General features: G+C 44.1%; 1 protein-coding gene across 1 annotated transcript in view; it reads left to right on the forward strand.

The window, feature by feature from the left end:
• Positions 1–17,597, forward strand: part of LOC307043332 (netrin receptor UNC5D-like) — a 254,270-nt gene extending 236,673 nt beyond the window's left edge. Inside the window, 4 exon segments of the mRNA XM_079687717.1 lie at positions 5,164–5,313; positions 9,240–9,398; positions 11,272–11,426; positions 14,275–17,597. Coding sequence (XP_079543843.1) covers positions 5,164–5,313; positions 9,240–9,398; positions 11,272–11,426; positions 14,275–14,452 — 642 coding nt within the window. The 3' untranslated portion in view covers positions 14,453–17,597.
• The last annotated feature ends 1,676 nt before the right edge of the window (positions 17,598–19,273 follow it).

A 19,273-nucleotide genomic window follows, 5' to 3' on the forward strand; every position in this document is an offset into this window, starting at 1 on the left:
TGACAAATCATGACATGAAGTTGCAGAGTAAAGATTGTATAAGCAAACATATTTTCACGGTAATGCTTGAGTGGGTGTTTGGGATTAATGTCTATCAGTAGAATAGAAGCAGAATGATTACACTCTGTAGAGCTGATAGTGTGGTAGACTCTTGGATGTATAAAGAGAACAGAATACAGCGATAGAGGCGTTGCATGAAGCACAAATCCTTCCTAAACCTTACATGGATCTTTACGGAATTTATACTGGATTTTTTCTGGATAATCCTTTCCTGGACCTTTCTGTGATTATTACTGGATTTATACTGAATTTTTCCTGGATCTTTCCTGGATTTATGCCAGATTTCCCTCGATGTTCTTTGTTTTTTTCCTGGATCTTTCCTGGATTTATACCGGATTTTTCCTGGATTTTCCCTGGATCTTCTTCTCTGGTTCTTCTCTGGTTCTTCTCTGGTTCTTCCCTGGATCTTTGCTGGATTTTTCCCTGGATTTGACTTTTATCGTTCCAGAACCTTCCCCAGATGTTCCCTGGATCTGCCTGTTTTTTAATAATAATAATAATAATGCATTTATTTTATAAGGCGCCTTTCAAGGCACTCAAGGTCGCCGTACAACAAGGTTAAAAACAGTTTTTACAAACATAGTTAAAAGCAAAACACAGTTTAAAAACATAACTACTAAAAACATACAGCTTGCAGCACAGGTCAGCCATACGCTTGCCTGAACAGGTGGGTTTTGAGGTGAGTTTGGAAAGTGGTGATAGTGTCCATGTTTCTAATATCAGGGGGGAGGGAGTCTTCCCTGGATCTTCCTTCGGTCGCATTCACACCAGCCTTGTATCGTCCGGTTGACTCGAACCCTGGTGCATTTAGCCGCTTGGTGCGGTTCGTTTGGGTCGGTGTGAACACAGTCTGAGACCTCTGAAGTGAACTAAACAACTGGACTCTGGTCCGCCTTAAAGAGGTGGTCTCGGACCGCTTGCTAGTGAACTCTGGAGCGGTTCATTGCTGGTGTGAACGCAGTCCGCACCAAAACATAGGAAGCGTAGTATTTACGTGTCACGAGAACGCAGATGGTTTTTATCGCACGTTGTCTGATTGTATAATAATATGCGCCGTCTGCTAGAGTCCATTGATATGTTCTCCAGATTAACAACAACAGCATGATAATAATCTGCCGATGCTCCATGGCGGAGGCCCCGGTAGAGATTTGCGTTTTTACCCCCTTAATGTCTGACCAATGGTTGAACAGCATTTCCGAGCACATGACTTGTGTTTAAAGTTTATAGTCCGTTTGAGTTTTGCCGTGTGAACGCAAACCGAACCTTCTGAAAAATGAAACGATGAAACAAACTGTCACCTGGCACCAGAGAGCGGGCTATAGGTGTGAATGTGGCCTTAGATTCTAAGTGGATCTTTTCTGGGATCTTCTGGTCCATTTTCCGCATCCAATGGGTCAATAGAGCATGCATTCAATTCTACATCCCAGCATTACACCCTACCTCCAATCATTAAGCCTTTCCTAGCATTAAGCCACGCCCCCGGTGTTAAACCCCACCTCCAATCACATCCGTCTCAGTCAAATAAATGGAGGAGACAAACAAAATGTGTCCGCTGATTTACTCTTGTCTCTTTTCCAAAGTAAGTCAGTGGGGGGAAAGTATTTTTGGGCCTCATGGCATCACGTTGCTTCAAGGCTCGGCTCATTCTTGGGGGGTCAAAAACACTGCCGTGCAAATGTTAACCAATCATTCTCTCTTCTAAGCCTTTTCTGACTTGATTATCCTCCAGCATTGAGAACTGATCTGTGAACATCAGGAATATCGAGCCTCCGCCCCCCCGGAGACCTTTCTCTATCACTGGCAGCTGGCTTTAACATGCACTCTGGATTTGCTTTATGAATTTCCAGGCTGCCGGGCAGATGCCAGACTTTAGTTTCTCCCCTGGGTTGCAGCGTGTCTCGCTGTGTGTTTTATCACACACTGATCCACAGGAAGCAACACAAACAGGGTCATGATTTGCAGACGTGTGATCTTTTCTCAGATGCTGCAGAAAGGCTGCCGTGTCTTTACTCCCTGTGCATCACTAGGGATATTTTGGGACTTGACATGTTTAATCTGTCAATCATTTCAGCTATTTTAATTCATAACAAATACAAATGACGACTAAAGCTTTCAATAACTTTTGAGCTTCAAGGCCTTAAATTTGTACTGAGAAAATAGAAGGTCAATCGGAGGACATTTGGCCAAAAAATGCACAATAATCCAAAATGGCAGACTTCCTGTTGGTTTTACGATATGCCACCAAGAGTCTCCCCAAGCTACACATGCCTACTCATTTTCAGACCTGTCAGAGAATCCAACAAGGGGCTGAATTTGAGCAACTTTTTAGTGGATGCTGGACCAACGCCCTGAGCATAAGACCCCAAAAATACCAATATAAGTAAAAACTAATATGTTTAAGGTCACGTTAAGGGAATCAAAAACACAGTTCAATTTGCCATCCATATTAGTATTGGTGATTCATTTAGGGATTTCAATAGCTCCATATTTGTGGGTGCTTGGGCCTGAATACAAATCTTACAATATACAGAACTTTTTGTGGTTTAAATAAATTTCAACAGTGGCATTATGTTTTAGAAACTGGAATTTAAAGAGTTGTGTAAAATAGTAAATGATTGGTAGTAGTTGAAAGGACTGATGTTGGTTAAAAGATTTGACATTAAAGGTTTACCTCTTCAACAACTTTTTCACATTTACTGCATATTTATTTCCTCCTGATCTCATCATTTCTTCTTCTCATTTTGATATTAGCTCGTAGCAACAAAGACAGAGACAATCTAGCTGTTTAGGAATGGTTTCAAATAATTTCTCTCCAGCAGCAAGTCCGTGTCCAAGGTCAGCGTTCAGCGCCGGAGACCCGATGGACTCCTGCAGGAGATTGATCAGTATTCTGCTGGCAGACGTTCAACTAAATGTCACAAGAAATACTATTCACCTCAACCTTTAGCCTTTAGCCTTAAACCTTTAGCCTTTAGCCTATAGCCTATAGCCTTTAGCCTTTAGCCTTTAGCCTTAAACATTTAGCCTTTAGCCTTAAACCTTTAGCCTTTAGCCTTAAACATTTAGCCTTTAGCCTTGGGAACAAATATTTTGACAATTACCTGAAGTCCAACACCTCACATTTCTTTATTGAACTTTTCTGGATGTTTGACATTACATCTAAAAACATAATTCACAGGTGACAGAAAACTTGCATCATGGTAGCTGTGAATATCTTAAAACCAACAAGCATAGACTCGATGTAAGTAAGGAAAGTATAGTCACCATTATATTATCCGTTGGTTTGTAGAATGCAGCTTCCAAATTCAGTATTTGGGTTTAAGTTGTGAGACATATACAAAGACAACAGCGTGGTAGCGCCATGTCATAGGGAGGCGTGTGGCGCAGTGGACTAGTGCGTTGGTGTTGGGATCAGGGGGGCCCAGGTTCAAACCCCACTGCAGTCAGCATGTCGTTGTGTCCCTGAGACACTTCACCCCAAATTGCTCCTGTGGGGATTGTCCACAGTATTGAGTATGTTAGTCGCTTTGGATAAAAGCGTCTAACAAGTAACATGTGATGTAATGTCAATGGCAGTCAGACAGGTTGCTACCGTTAGCATACTCTGCTTCATCGTCTATTTCACTCAAAATGGGACCATAATTCAATAATGATGATCATGTTATGTTGAAGAAGACTTGAAACGAAAGATTAAGATCATGAACTCATCAGGAGAATGTTTACCGAGGTAATAAATCAAGTGAGAAGTAGGATAGTGTTTTCATAGACTTCTATATAATCTGACAAAATGTCGCCCCCTGCTGGATATTAGAGAGAATGCAGCTTTAAGGCCTTCTACATTAGCTGCACTTTTTCACATCATCATAAATCATAGTTAGCTACATGCTAGGCTATATGGGGAATCTAAAATATACAGCGTGTAGCTCACATGCTAACAGCTATAGCCACATGAGGTATGGGAAAATGCAAATACAACTACAAGAAAATGTCGTAGGAGCGTTTTTTCCCCGTCATAAATTCACATTTTGTTTTAGTGATACATTAAATGTTGATAATATGGAAACACTGGAGTCTTCTGCACTGCATGCTGCACATGTTTTTGGGCATCGATTGTAGTTTTCTAACTTCACGTCTGAGTGTGTTTTGCCTCAGTTTGGAGACAGATGGCTCTGAATACTGTGATCCCCTCTTGGCTCTGCACACGTCACTGATGGAAAACTGGAGAGAACAGACAAAGGCAGATTGTAAATGGAAGTAAACAGAATGCCATTATTGCAGAGGCATCCAAATTGAGCAGCTTTTGTCAAAAAAGATATTCTGAGATACTCTTAAAAATGCCATCAGAACCAAGGCCGTAATCCAAACCAATTAATCATTCAACCAAATGTGCAATTAGATTTAAAGCTCGGTGATTGGTTTTCCATTTAATAAAATTGAGTGTAAACATAGAAAGGCTTGTAATTTTGGCTTTTAATCAGAACTGGATATTTTCCGGTAGGTAGGTAGATAGGTAGGTTCTTGCTTATCTTTTCTACATTTTTCAATAAATAAATGCCAATACTAGCGCAATGCTAACGTTTAATACAAAATAATGCGGGCAGATGGATTTTGATGTGCGTCAATTTGTTCTATAGGTTTTAGTGCATGTAAATGGTCTGCAAAGCCTCAAATCCATAGATAATTCATAGTTATAACTGGTTCAACAGTATTTAATTGTATTTCACTCTACGATATTTAACGTTACATTCTGTTCTTTTATCTTTTATTCTATTTACATACATAGAACCATGTACTTGGTCACTTTCAACATTCTCTGCATCATTGAGATTATTATTTATTTATGTTATGACATGTAGACTAGTCTAGCAACATAACCTGCACTATTTAATTCAAATTGATCGTATTCAGTTTTATTTGCACAATTTTTTAAAAACATTTTCCATGTCCTGTATATAATATAATGTTGCACTGTTGGAGGAGCTCTGGACATTTACATTCTGTTCTTTTATATTGTATTCGTGTGTACATCCTCTCTGACTCTCTCCTTCCTTGTTTCCTTCCCTTCCTCTCCCTCCTTGTTTCCTCTCCTCCCTCCCCCTTCAGGGAGTGGTGTCGGCGGAGAGGAGTCGGGGGGGGCAGCTCCTCGAGGAGCCCAAGACGTTGCCTTTCCTGGCGAACACCTTCAGCCTCCAGGTGTCCATCCAGGATGTTCCTCAGTTCCTGTGGAGCATCAAACCCTTCACCACCTGTCAGGTAAACAAGAACAAGATGTGAGAGTGAAGTATGAAACGTTTCCATCTGGAGAAACACAATGCAGCTTCAGAAAGGAAGCAGATATAAAAACCCAAAGGTTCATCTTCAGAAACTTGAGGAGACATGCAGCGTTTAGAGAACATTCAGCAACTGGAGGAAAAAGAGTGACGCACACAGCTGGAAACCAGGGGACACTAAAGAGTGACGCACACAGCTGAGAGACCAGGGGACACTAAAGAGTGACGCACACAGCTGGAGAACAGGGGACACTAAAGAGTAACGCACACAGCTGGAGAACAAGGGACACTAAAGAATGACGCACACAGCTGGAGACCAGGGGACACTAAAGAGTGACGCACACAGCTGGGAGACCAGGGGACACTAAAGAGTGACGCACACAGCTGGGAGACCAGGGGACACTAAAGAGTGACGCACACAGCTGGGAGACCAGGGGACACTAAAGAGTGACGCACACAGCTGGGAGACCAGGGGACACTAAAGAGTGACGCACACAGCTGGAGAACAGGGGACACTAAAGAGTGACGCACATAGCTGGGAGATCAGGGGACACTAAAGAGTGACGCACACAGCTGGGAGACCAGGGGACACTAAAGAGTGACGCACACAGCTGCCTGAATGCAGCTGAGTTCCGAAGCCCCCCTCTTGGCTTGAATCCACAGCCTTATTGATGGCAGGCAGCTTCGTGGAGCAGGTGTAGAATAATAGCAGAGCGTCGAGCCATACATCAAGCCAGCTTTTAGTGCTAAGGACTCTCCCCCCCCCCCAACTCCATTATCTACACCAGGCTGCAGATCAAAGACACACCGGGGGGGGGGTTTTAAATGCACGCTCCATCACAGGTCACTTTGAATACGCCGGAGACGTTTTCCAGCACAGGTCAAGGACGATTCCTGGCAGAAGTGAATGAAACATCAAAGCTGTTTCTGCTCTGCCCCAGAGCTGCTCCCTCTCACACTCACTGAACAGAGGAGGGGTTTATAATTGGAAACTCCTTTCTTTTATTTAACAATAGTTATTTCCATATAGGCCGACCCTGAAGGCAGCATCTCCCTGGTCCAATGGGATTCCTCCATTTGATTATTGCAGAAAATAATCTCAACGTTTAGGATTCTTACACCGTTTAGTTCAGCAGGATAATCTCCACATATTAATACCACTTTATGATTTCTGATGTAAGAAGCTAACGTTGGGCTCTAAAGGAACTACAGCACGGTCACATGACTTCACGTTGGTGTGATTTTATGCGGTGAAATTGCGGGAAGTTGCGAAAAATAATAGATATTGGGCTGTCTTATTTATTCTCTCTCACACACAAACCTGCCACTAACGTTAAACCCCTTTCCTGTTCAATTAAACACATTCAATGTTTATTTATTGTAAAAGCAATTGGGCTATTTTAATCTCTCTCTCTCCTCTCTCTCTCTCTCTCTCTCTCTCTCTCTCTCTCTCTCTCTCTCTCTCTCTCTCTCTCTCTCTCTCTCTCTCTCTCTCTCTCTCTCTTCCTCTCTCTCTCTCTCTCTCTCTCTCTCTCTCACACACACACACACACACCCACACTTTCTCCGCCTCATTCTGTTTTCATTTACTCGTTCGTTATCTGCAGCTTCAATCTTGTAGGCTACTCACTTCGTTTCTTGTAGCCCTCGAAAGGGTTTTGGAGGTTGATGCCTCGCTGACGTGAGTTGTTTGGCTTTCTTGTCCGCAGCAGCAGAAAGCATTTTCGAATGTTTGAATGAATCAAAGTGGGTCGTCACCGTCGATGTTCTCTTATGCTCCAACACACAGTTGCACGGGGTGCAGAATAGTTTCCCCCCACTTTGGTGAAAGACATCGGGAACTGCTTTGCCGGTCTTTAGCAGAAATGTTCGTGGGTAAATGAGATGGATCAGATGTTTTCATCTTGGTGTTTTCTCTCTCGTGTGAGTTCCACACGTTCACTCTACGGTGTTGTTTACCTTCTGTGATGCGCGAGCTGATGACGTCACATCATCATCATCATCACTACTTTACGTCAAGACGAGTTAACTTTTTTTTTTCTAACTTTGTGTGGAACAATGCGGGGATTATGTGGCCTTTTAAAAATCTGCGCCATTTTGCTGATTATGCGGTAAATTCTGCGATCGCAGAATCGCGTTTTTTGTGAGGGTCTATAATGTTGGACTATAAAGGAACGACAGCACGGCAGAGTCCTGCACGGGTCTGATTTTCAAAAACCCCTCCCACACCGCACCCGCGACGTGCAATGCCGAACCCGCCCCGCTACCCGCACATATTGCCAATTAGTTCCGCAACCCGACCCCGAACCCGCATATATATGACAGTGAAAACGTGCAATTATTAACACGCAGTTGCATGTTTGTCTCAAAAAGCGTGGGATGTTGGTTCTTTTCTCCATCTAGGATGAAACCAAAAGCCTCCAGACGTTGGGTTTCTCTGTTGAGGAAGAGTTATTGTGTTATTGTTTAAAGTAATGTGTTTTTTTTGGACAGACACTATAATTAAAAAGAATTCTATGTTCAATCTGAATTTACTTTAAAATAAAAACATCTATATTGATTCTGACTTTTCTTCATCCAACTCACAGGTTTATCATTGCTTTGAGAAAAAAGATTATACATTTTCCCCTTTGAGAAGATGTGGTCATTTGTTCTGGGAATGTCATTTTGGAGCCTGAGACCTGAAAAACAGGTTCAGGGCTGAACAGGTTAACACAGGTCTCATCACTGATTTCGATAGAGCAGGTCACAAATAGCAAGAAATGACAAAGTGAAGTAAGAGCATGTTTACCTGTGAGAGGAGTTGCTCATCATGTTCTCTGAGGTGCATCAAAAGAAGCAATGCTGCTGCCCTCTTCCCCTGGTTGACTCATCATCAAAGTATTTCGTTCTGCAGGAACTGAATTGTGATTAGTTGTGATTGAAGCTTTGGGAGTTACACACGGCCTCTGCTCTGTAGAGTTGCTCAGGACTGACTGAGGCAGACGCTCTGAGGCTGGCCTTGTATATGTCCACGTTACCATGACACATGGGAAACGCTTGAGCTACACAGATTCGGCTGTCTTCGCCGACACCGTGGTCCCATCTCGATGTCATCGTACTATAATACGATGGCTACACGACGGCATTGCGAGTGCTTCACGTAGTGGTATTTCCTTCCTAAGAGAATCGGGCAGCTTCTTGTTTCCTTCGTATTGCCTTCATGAGCGAAAAATGCCCGATGGCACCGCTGATCACACGAAGTACAGACGAAGCTGACACGATTTGACAAGATGCCCTCACGATGGCCTTATGAAGGGTAAAATGGACACACGAGTTCAACACGGAAATGAATCTTCGTAAGGTCCTTCGGCAATTTCTTGGCATGCCAAAGATTTTTCCACCGCTCACGAAGTTGCTGCGGAGCCTGAGAAACTCCACCGGCGGTCATACGATGGCTTAGATGCCCTCACGAATGGCCCCATGTTGCTACGATCGGAGACGAATTTGAACATTTCCTAATCGTGTGTCCATCGGGTGTCAATTTCGGGACAGTGTGACGCGGGCTTAAAGAAGAGGGACCAATGGAAACGTTGTCATGTTGCCGTTGGTCACCATGGAAACATTCATTAGCTAACAATGACATTATTGTTCTATTAATATAAAGGGAGGTCAGGTACTCTTTAAAACAGCTGCTAGTTATGGGTACTTTTTACTGAAGTACATTTCAAAGCCTCTTTACTTTGACTTGAGTAAAGAAGTTTAGTCAGTACTTCTACTTTCACCAGAGTATTTCTAAACATGAGTATCTGTACTTTTACTTGAGTGAAGGATGTGTGTACTTCTACTTGAGTGAAGGATGTGTGTACTTTAGCCCTCTCTGTGTATCAACTATTGTTGTTGTTGTTGTTGTTGTTGTTGTTGCTGCAGGAGTTCTCGTTCCGCTCAGTGTGGTTCAGCAGCCGGCAGCACTGTGCCTTCAGTCTGCAGAGATTCTCCCCCAACACCTCACAGCTCTCCTGCAAGATCAGCGTGCGACAGGTCAAAGGTCACGAGCAGATCCTGCAGGTCTACACCGCCGTGACCCAGGTGAGAGGTTTCAATCAACCTTTATTTAACCTTCCTGCAGAGACAGCTCTACTGAGTCTGCAGTCTTATCGTGTATCAGAGTGAACATTAGAGCAATCAGACCTTCATTTGAATCTCACCTTGATTTCACCTGAGATGCTTCGTCACAAAGTGTTCGTCCTACCTCGCGCTCACAAACCCTTTTGTTTGACCTCCTGATGTCGCTGTGAGACGCAGAGGGAATATTATTTGCAATCATTGTTTGATGGTTTGTTTTAATCCTGGCTTCGTGATTAGTTAGGGCTCGACGGGAGGAAATAAAACGTTTATAGGAGCTGTGAGTGGAATTCAGATCACCCTTAAAATCTCCACCAAACACACACACAAATACAATACAGTAAACAGACTGAGGAGGATTGTGTGTGTGTGTGTGTGTGTGTGTGTGTGTCCTCTGGGAGCGTGCACGGTGTGTGTGTGTGTGTGTGTGTGTGTGTGTGTGTGTGTGTGTGTGTGTGTGTGTGTGTGTGTGTGTGTGTGTGTGTGTGTGTGTCCTCTGGGAGCATGCACGGTGTGTGTGTGTGTGTCCTCTGGGAGCGTGCACGGTGTGTCTGTGTGTGTGTGTGTGTGTGTATGTGTGTGTGTGTGTGTGTGTCCTCTGGGAGCGTGCACGGTGTGTGTGTGTGTGTGTGTGTGTGTGTATGTGTGTGTGTGTGTGTGTGTCCTCTGGGAGCGTGCACGGTGTGTGTGTGTGTGTGTGTATGTGTGTGTGTATGTGTGTGTGTGTGTGTGTGTGTCCTCTGGGAGCGTGCACGGTGTGTGTGTGTGTGTGTGTGTGTGTGTGTGTCCTCTGGGAGCGTGCACGGTGTGTGTGTGTGTGTGTGTGTGTGTGTGTGTGTGTGTGTGTGTGTGTGTGTCCTCTGGGAGCGTGCACGGTGTGTGTGTGTGTGTGTGTGTGTGTGTGTGTGTGTGTGTGTGTGTGTGTGTGTGTGTGTGTGTGTGTGTGTGTGTGTGTGTGTGTGTGTGTGTGTGTGTGTGTGTGTGTGTGTGTGTGTGTGTGTGTGTGTGTGTGTGTGTGTGTGTGTGTGTGTGTGTGTGTGTGTGTGTGTGTGTGTGTGTGTGTGTGTGTGTGTGTGTGTGTGTGTGTGTGTCTCAGTATATTGGATCAATATTCAGATAAAGCACCAGCACAGCAGTTTGCTTTTACACCAACACGAGTCGATACCTTTCCTTCAGAGCATACATTTTAACCGATTTTCCAGTAGACTTGGCACGAGAAACATGTATCAGGGTTTCTGTTATTTAAACTTTAGGAGGTGTTTCACTGAGAAAAGGCAGTAATCCTCCAGGCTGGTGCCGTTAAAATAAGAGGACACAAATGATGGAAAACTAACTCTGACTTTCTCTTTTACTTTCATCCAATTTGACATTTGAGACCAAACTTCCTACCTTCCTACCTTCCTTCCTTCCTACCTACCTACCTAACTACCGACCGACCGACCGACCGACCGACCGACCTAACTAACTACCTACCTACCTAACTACCGACCGACCGACCGACCGACCTTCCTACCTTCCTTCCTTCCTTCCTACCTACCTACCTAACTACCTAACTACCGACCGACCTACCTACCTACCTACCTAACTACCTACCTACCTACCTACCGACCTAACTACCGACCGACCGACCTACCTACCTACCTACCTACCTACCTAGCTCCCTACCTACCTACCTACCTACCTACCTACCTACCTACCTACCTACCTACCTACCTACCTAGCTCTCTACCTACCTACCTACCTACCTACCTAACTAACTAACTACCTGATCTGTGAAATAACTAAACACAGATCAGCGTCAGTAACTGGTGTCTGACCCCCCGCTGTGTCCCTGCAGGCGGAGAAGGAAACCCCCCCCTCCCCCCTGCAGACGGACTCTCTCTCGGGCCCCGGGGCCTTCAGCATCCCCCCCTCCATCCAACAGAGGATCTGCAGCACCTTCGACACGGCCGAGGACTGGAGGCTGCTCGCTGAGAAGCTGCAGCTCCAGAGGTCAGTGGCACCCTGTGTGTGTATGTGGGAGCGTGCACAGTGTGTGTGTGTGGGAGCGTGTACGGTGTGTGTCCTCTTGGAGCGTGCACGGTGTGTGTCCTCTGGGAGCGTGCACTATGTGTGTGTGTTGTGTGTTGTGTGTTGTGTGTGTGTGTGTGTGTGTGTGTGTGTGTGTGTGTGTGTGTGTGTGTGTGTCTGTCTTCTGGGAGCGTGCACGGTGTGTGTCCTCTGGGAGCGTGCACTATGTGTGTGTGTGTGTGTGTGTGTGTGTGTGTGTGTGTGTGTGTGTGTGTGTGTGTGTGTGTGTGTGTCCTCTGGGAGCGTGCACGGTGTGTGTGTGTGTGTGTGTGTGTGTGTGTGTGTGTGTGTGTGTGTGTGTGTCCTCTGGGAGCGTGCACGGTGTGTGTGTGTGTGTGTGTGTGTGTGTGTGTGTGTGTGTGTGTGTGGGTGTGTGTGTGTGTGTGTGTGTCCTCTGGGAGCATGCACAGTGTGTGTGTGTCCTCTGGGAGGGTGCACGGTGTGTGTGTGTGTGTGTGTGTGTGTGTGTGGTTGTGTGTGTGTCCTCTGGGAGCATGCACAGTGTGTGTGTGTCCTCTGGGAGCGTGCACGGTGTGTGTGTGTGTGTGTGTGTGTGGGTGTGTGTGTGTGTGTGTGGGTGTGGGTGTGGGTGTGGGTGGGTGGGTGGGTGGGTGTGGGTGTGTGTGTGTGTCCTCGGGGAGCTTGTTATCATTATTAGAATCCGATTTTATTTAGTTTATAATCGCTGAGTTGTGTGTCGCTATCTTTTGTTGTTGTTTATATATTTATGTATACTGTGTTCATGTACAGTGATGACAATAATCTAATTTAAATAAACTTACATAGTTGACTCAAGTTCTATTCTCGATGCAGCGTTATTCCCTCCATGTGGCTTCCTGTTCCTCGCAGAGAAACACTGCCCCCTGCTGGACGCTCTGCTCTGCTGCATGCTTCAGAAACACACACAGATATCACACACAGATATCACACACAGATATCACACACACTGCTTTCCACACCGCAGTAATTGCTCGTCACGTGTGACGGTAATTTATTCTCCATATTTCTGATGGTTCTCAAAAAGGTCGTGCCTCTTGTTTTGCTCTCAGGTGGAAGCAGCAGATGGTTCTGTTTACGGCACGGAGACAATTAGAGTCTCATTCAATCTCAGTTACGGACAGAAATTGTAATAAGCGTCTTCATGTCTGACTGTTATATGTTAAGTATATTGTGTGTTGAGGTTTCTGTTTGAACCTGGGACTTAAGATTGTTATTACAACAACACCTTAGCTTGTGTGAAAGCCTTTTAATTTTTGCAGGTTTGAGAACTAATGGTATTGATTTCTGTGTATTAAAATTACACTTCATAATTCAACTTAGAACTATTCTAACTATATGCAGAATGAGTACAGTTAGATATTATAACATATGACTTATAGTACATTTAAAGTGGAGAGCTGTGCAGATTTAAAGTGTGGAGCATAAATGTGCAGGGTTTACAGTTTCAAAAGAACAAGATATTGTAAGCGTGATATACGTTATATTTTATTCTGTTTGACTGTACTCAGTGTCTCACATAATTATATGTTGTGTTCATATTGTCTTTATTTTGAATGTGTTTCTAATTGTCGCACCATTTACACCAAAGCAAATTCCTCATATGTAGAAACCTACTTTGAAATAAAACCGATTCTGAATATCCACTCATTTAAAGACGTCTCTTTCCCAATGTAAGTCATTTGTCGCTTTCACACCAAGCACTTTGCCGCACTTAGTGCCCAGCACCCCCATGGAACTAAGAGCCGATCGCGTTCACATCGGAATAAATTCCTGAGGGAAAATTACGCAAATGAAGCCGCTGACGTCACTTCTTCTTCTTCTGCTTTGGGTTTACTGGCAGGACGCAAACAACTTCACGGCGTATACTGCCACCCGAAGTCCCCGGCCGGAAGTCCCTGGAGTTGGGGACTGGCTTCAGTAGAAGCTGCTGGGACTCCCAGCAGCTTCTACTGAAGCCTTCAGAGTAAATCGCCAGAACGCCGACACCTCCTCATCTCCACCGCTCCCATGTTTTCTTTTGTGTTGCCATGAGTTAATCTCTCTCCGTTGGTGCGTGGGGCTAATGCTAATGCTAATAATGCTAATGCCAGCAAATACAATGGTGGCTTCACAAAACTTTTCAGAGTGTTGCGGGCCGTGGTTTGGCCACTGTCACTACCCGATCTGCAGTGCGCATGTGCGAGATGGTCCGCCATATTGGACAACTACATACGGCAACTCTAATAGGACACTTGACACAGTGGCCTTTGGCAAAGCTCAAAAAGAACACTCGAGAGAGATGAGTTATTGTTATTACAACGTGACTTCACTATTATTTAACAACTCTTTTTATTGGGTTCTTTTATTTGGGGTTGAGTACATAGTCAGAATAAGTGAGAAATGGATTTAACTTCTGTTAGACAGCTAATGTATATGCCATACATTTTTGCATACATTCACAGTAAATATGAATTCAGTATGATAGCTGTCTAACAGAAGTTAAATCCATTTCTCACTTATTCTTTGTAAAAACAATAACTCATCTCTCTCGGTTTTTTGAGTTTTCTTTGTGTGCTTTGCCAAAAGCCACTGTGTCAAGTGTCCTACTTGGGTTGCCGTACGGAGTTGTCCAATACGGCGGACCATCTTGCACTTGCGCAGTGCAGATCGGGTAGTGACAGCCACTATGAACACTTTCTTCCACTTCCGGCGCCCTATCCTGGAGGCTTTAATAATCCTCAGTGTTCCCTGGTTACTTCCTGTTCTAACTTCCTGTCTCGCCCCCCGTCAGGAACCTGGGCTTCTTCTCTCAGCACTCGAGTCCCTCGGCGGTGATCCTCAGTCTGTGGGAGGCTCGGCACCAGGACTCCGCCCACCTCTCCTCGCTGGCAGCGGCTCTGGAGGAGATCGGACAGATCCACAGAACCTCTGAGGGGGGGGGAGTGTGTGAGGACAGACTGACACAATGACGCTTATATCTGCACACACACACACACTCACACACACACTCACAAATGCACGCGCACACACACACACACACACAGCCGGGGATGGACACACACTGCGATCCGATTGGACGGACAGTCTTTAGTAGTCTGACTATAATCTGACTTTCCACTTCATTTCTAATGTTTCCTCTCTGTGTTCATCACACTTCATTTTCTGGATTTGTGTTCGAAGAGATGGGAATGATGTTCTTGTTTGGAAGAAGAAGATCTTTATTCAGTTTTCCACTCTGTTGTTTGTACACATGCACATGCTTCTAATATAGGGACATACAAATACACACATATTTATTCACAACTTCAAGCAGCTCAATTTGCAGTCGGTTCCAAGCCACAGGAGCAGCGCATATCTGCACACACACACACACACACACACACACACACACACACACACACACACACACACACACACACACACACACACACACACACACACACACACACACACACACACACACACACACACACACACACACACACACACACACACACACACTGCGACCAAGCCTGATGCACGATAGAGGTTTATATTACAACTGCTAACTGAGTGTTGGGTGATAGTTTATACAGAACATACTTTAGAAATAAAGCCCCAGATCGATCTTGAAAGCCAGTTTTAATGTGAAATAAAGATGTTTGTGTGAAAATGAGATTTCCACATGTGGTGTTCCAGTTTCTGCACTGATAGCTAGAGAGGAAACTGTGAAGCATCGTCTCCTGGCTTTGCTGTCTCTTATCTCACAATTGCCAACGTTAACAAGCGTCACACAGACCTCATATCAGACCCACACACACACACACACACACACACACACACACACACACACACACACACACACACACACACACACACACACACACACACACACACACACACACACACACACACACACACACACACACATTTCAGGGTGACAGAGGTCATGTGCACAAGAAAAGGATTTTGGATACTGTATCGTGCAACAAAGAAACAAAGAAAGCAGTGACATTGTTGGAGATGAGTTGAGATCAAAGAGCTGTATGTATTTTTTAAATGTCCCTCTGAGGTTTATGAACACATCACAGAGTGTTTCTGACATCCTGCCAGTATGAAGAATTCATTTATCTGCATCATCTCCACAGAACGCTCATGGTCGACCAACGTGGCTTCTCAACGCCTGATTCTTGATCAAATACAGAACCATTTATTTAACCGTCTGCATTGTCTCTCTTTGCCATGCACTTATTTGAAACATGAAAACACTAGATACGTGTCTACAGGTATCACAAATATAAAGTTAGCACAGTTGAAGTTCCCCTGGCAGCGTGTGTCAGCAGGAGGGCAATGAGAGGGAATGAAAGTTTGAACCGACAAATGAAACAGAAGTATTCAATGTCCAGAGGCTCTGCCTGGCTTTACTTAGGACAAACACTTTAACAAATGTATATTTTGCCTTGTGAGCGAAGGCACAGAATTACCCAAATTGGCATCCATCCGTCCATAACTACTTTATGTTTTTCTGATCCAATTATAATCATCTTTCTTATCGTTTTAGCTGCTAAAAATGTGTTTTATTGACATTGAAGCAGGAGGGCGGACACAGATTTGTGGTTGTTTTTTAAGCATGTGACAAAATCCAGCAGATGGAACCCATTCATTTTAAAGGTCCCATGTCATGGCCATTTCTACTGATCATAGTTCCATTGTTGAGGTCTACTAGAATAGATTTATATTGTTCAATGTTCCAAACTCACTTTGGTGTCTCAACCCCCCCCCCCCGTTGTGAGCCCAGTGGCCGTCTGCGAGACACAGCGAAACCCAGCCCGAAGACACACACACACACCCGCAGCCTGGCTGGGAGTTTGTGTGTGTGCCCAGGCTGAGTTCCGCGGTGTCCCGCACCAGAGAGCCGGCTCACAGTGTCCCGCTCCTCGCAGCACCGAGCCTCACAACGTCCCGCCGAGTGTGTGTGTGTGTGTGTGTGTGTGTGTGTGTGTGTGTGTGTGTGTGTGTGTGTGTGTGTGTGTGTGTGTGTGTGTGTGTGTGTGTGTGTGTGTGTGTGTGTGTGTGTGTGTGTGTGTGTGTGTGTGTGTGTGTGTGTGTGTGTGTGTGTGTGTGTGTGTGTGTGTGTGTGTGTGTGTGTGTGTGTGTGTGAGGAAGTCCACGGATTGGTCCAAATGTAACGTAACGGCCGTTAGGTTACGCTACGTCACTATACCCGAAATACGTCACTATACCCAAGAAGTAAACAATGGAAAAAGAGAAATGTCCATGGAGGCGTGCTGGGGCAGCACAGACAGGTCTCCTCTGTGTTAGAGTGTTACTCGCTGCAGGGTGTACTTTGAGGGGTTGTGGCTCTGCAGAGCGTTCACATGCAGAAGCTACAGAACACAAGGGGACGGGTCAGAACCAGAAAAGCATGACATGGGACCTTTAACGCTGTCACTGTTTGCACACCTTGTCATCTGTTCCCGCGATAAGGTTTCAATGCATTCAGCAGCAGTTATTAACAGGTTATTAACACGTAGCTGTATCTCAAATCGGTCCACATTGACTTTATGCATTTCTAATCAACTCATATTTATATTTTCTATCATTAAAGATGGTGAGATTGAAAGATGTTATGGTTTTTCTCAGCTTTGTGTCCTGAAATGTGACTTTCCTTCTCATTCCTGCAAAGAGTGTGAAAAAAGGGAATGTGTGCGCTTCGTAACGTCCACTCTATCCCATTAAACGTGTTGAAACTCAGTTTTTAAAACCCCGTACGGACGTATTCTCACTGTGTGTAATGCTTCTAGTGTAACACTGACCTTGTTTGATTAAAGGGTGGCGTCCATGACTTCCTGTCCCCTGATTGGTCGGTCCCACAATCTTCTTCTTTATCTCTCCGCATGTCCTTCGTCACTGTAAATGGTGAATGTTGTAAAGTACAGATGCTGATGAAAAAGAAATAACCATAGTGACATACATTTAAAGGGCTTTTCTAGTGCTGACCATCTGTTTGGGCAGCTTTGTGGTATTCTGTATCTATCATTATAGACCTTTTGGATGTTTTCTGTACAGTAGAATTTGCAAAAATGTATAGGCCCAATGCAGCCTTTTGGAAATAAATGTAGGCTCCAGTTTAAAGATCTCAACTTGTTTGAGCCTTGTTTGAGAACTTGTGCCTGCAACAGGTCTTTTTGTCCAGTCGGGTCTTGGAATACCAGAAGCTGTGTGGTTCATAAAAACATGTTCTTACTCAACATCTAACCCTAACCCTAAAAACATGTTCTTACTCAACATCTAACCCTAACCCTAAAAACATGTTCTTACTCAACATCTCACCCTAAGCCTAAAAACATGTTCTTACTCAACATCTAACCCTAACCCTAAAAACATGTTCTTACTCAACATCTCACCCTAAGCCTAACCCTATCCCTTTTATTTTAAATTGTATAATGTCAGAGTTTTTTGCCGTCCGCGAGGAAAATAAATGGCTCAGAGCCTCAGGATACTGAAATATGTATTTAAAAAATAAAAAATGTTCCTTCTAATTTGTTATTATTTACGTTGATTTTAAAATCGTTCAGTGTGACACGAAATAAATGCAAAAATCGTGTTGGTGAACTCGAATCAAGAGATTAATTTCGTTACTATAACACAACTTTTAACCATTTAAGCCCCGAGCCTGTTGTTCAGGTCTCAGGCTCCAAAAAGACATCCCCAGAACAAATGAGCATATCTTCTAAAAGGATTACATTAACAATCTTTTTTCTCAAAGTAATGATAAACCTGTGAGTTGGATGTAGAAGAGTCAGAATCAATATAGATGTTTTTATTTTAAAGTAAATTCAGATTGAACATAGTCAAAAAAAAAGTAAATTATCGTGTCCGTCCAAAATAAAAACATTACTTAAAGTGAAAACTATCCTTGGATGATGGTGAGGTAGACTAAAGGCTTTAGGAATCCAAAGTACAACATATAAGAAGTACCCTGTATCAAGATTGATGCAAAACAAGAGACATTTGACCTTTTTAGAGAGGTTTAGAGAACACACACATACACTTTGAATTGTATTATTGTATTGTATGAGAGAGGTTCCAGGTTGAATTGTTAAGCCCCAAAGCCCTCCTCGGGAAGTGTATTCGTTTTAACCCAGTGATATAGTTAAATAATAAATAGTTAAGTAATTGTTTATTTACCATTTGACTGTGTTTTTATCTCCCTGTTACTTCCTCCAGTCCTCCATTTTATTAATCAACCAGTCCCTCCCAGTGCAACTGAATTTGTTTTATTTAAATACTTTCTTTCTGATTGCCTCTTCCCATCCCCTCCGTAGGTGCCACAATTAGTTTCCTGTGGATGTGTTTATCGTCTGTGATTTTTTTTTTACCCCCCCCCCCCCCCCCCCCCTTTTCCTCTACTCCAGCTCCACAGCAGTATGAACACACCCCTCTCCAACCATCACTGGCTCCTTCCCCTGCTGGCGGGAGGGGGGGGGCGTAAAACTAACTATCCCCCCACCCGTCCGGCAGGGCCCAGCACGCAGCCAGCTACACCACATCACTTCCCACAAGAACTCCATTTACTCACCAAACAATACTTTAGACTTCTTCAAGCCATCCACCATTCACAAATAATCAAGTACACTTTCACCAATACTTTCCCCCAGGGGATGATGAAAAGAGTACAGGGCTGAACAGCATTCATCAAACCCGCTTCACCCAACAGTATAACATTTGACAAAGTACAACAGAACACCAACAGCTGGATGCACAATAACATGACAATACTCAGACAACATGACGAGCAGGTTATTGCT

The sequence above is a fragment of the Notothenia rossii genome (assembly GCF_949606895.1).
Source record: "Notothenia rossii genome assembly, chromosome: 6".
Lineage (NCBI taxonomy): Eukaryota > Metazoa > Chordata > Actinopteri > Perciformes > Nototheniidae > Notothenia > Notothenia rossii.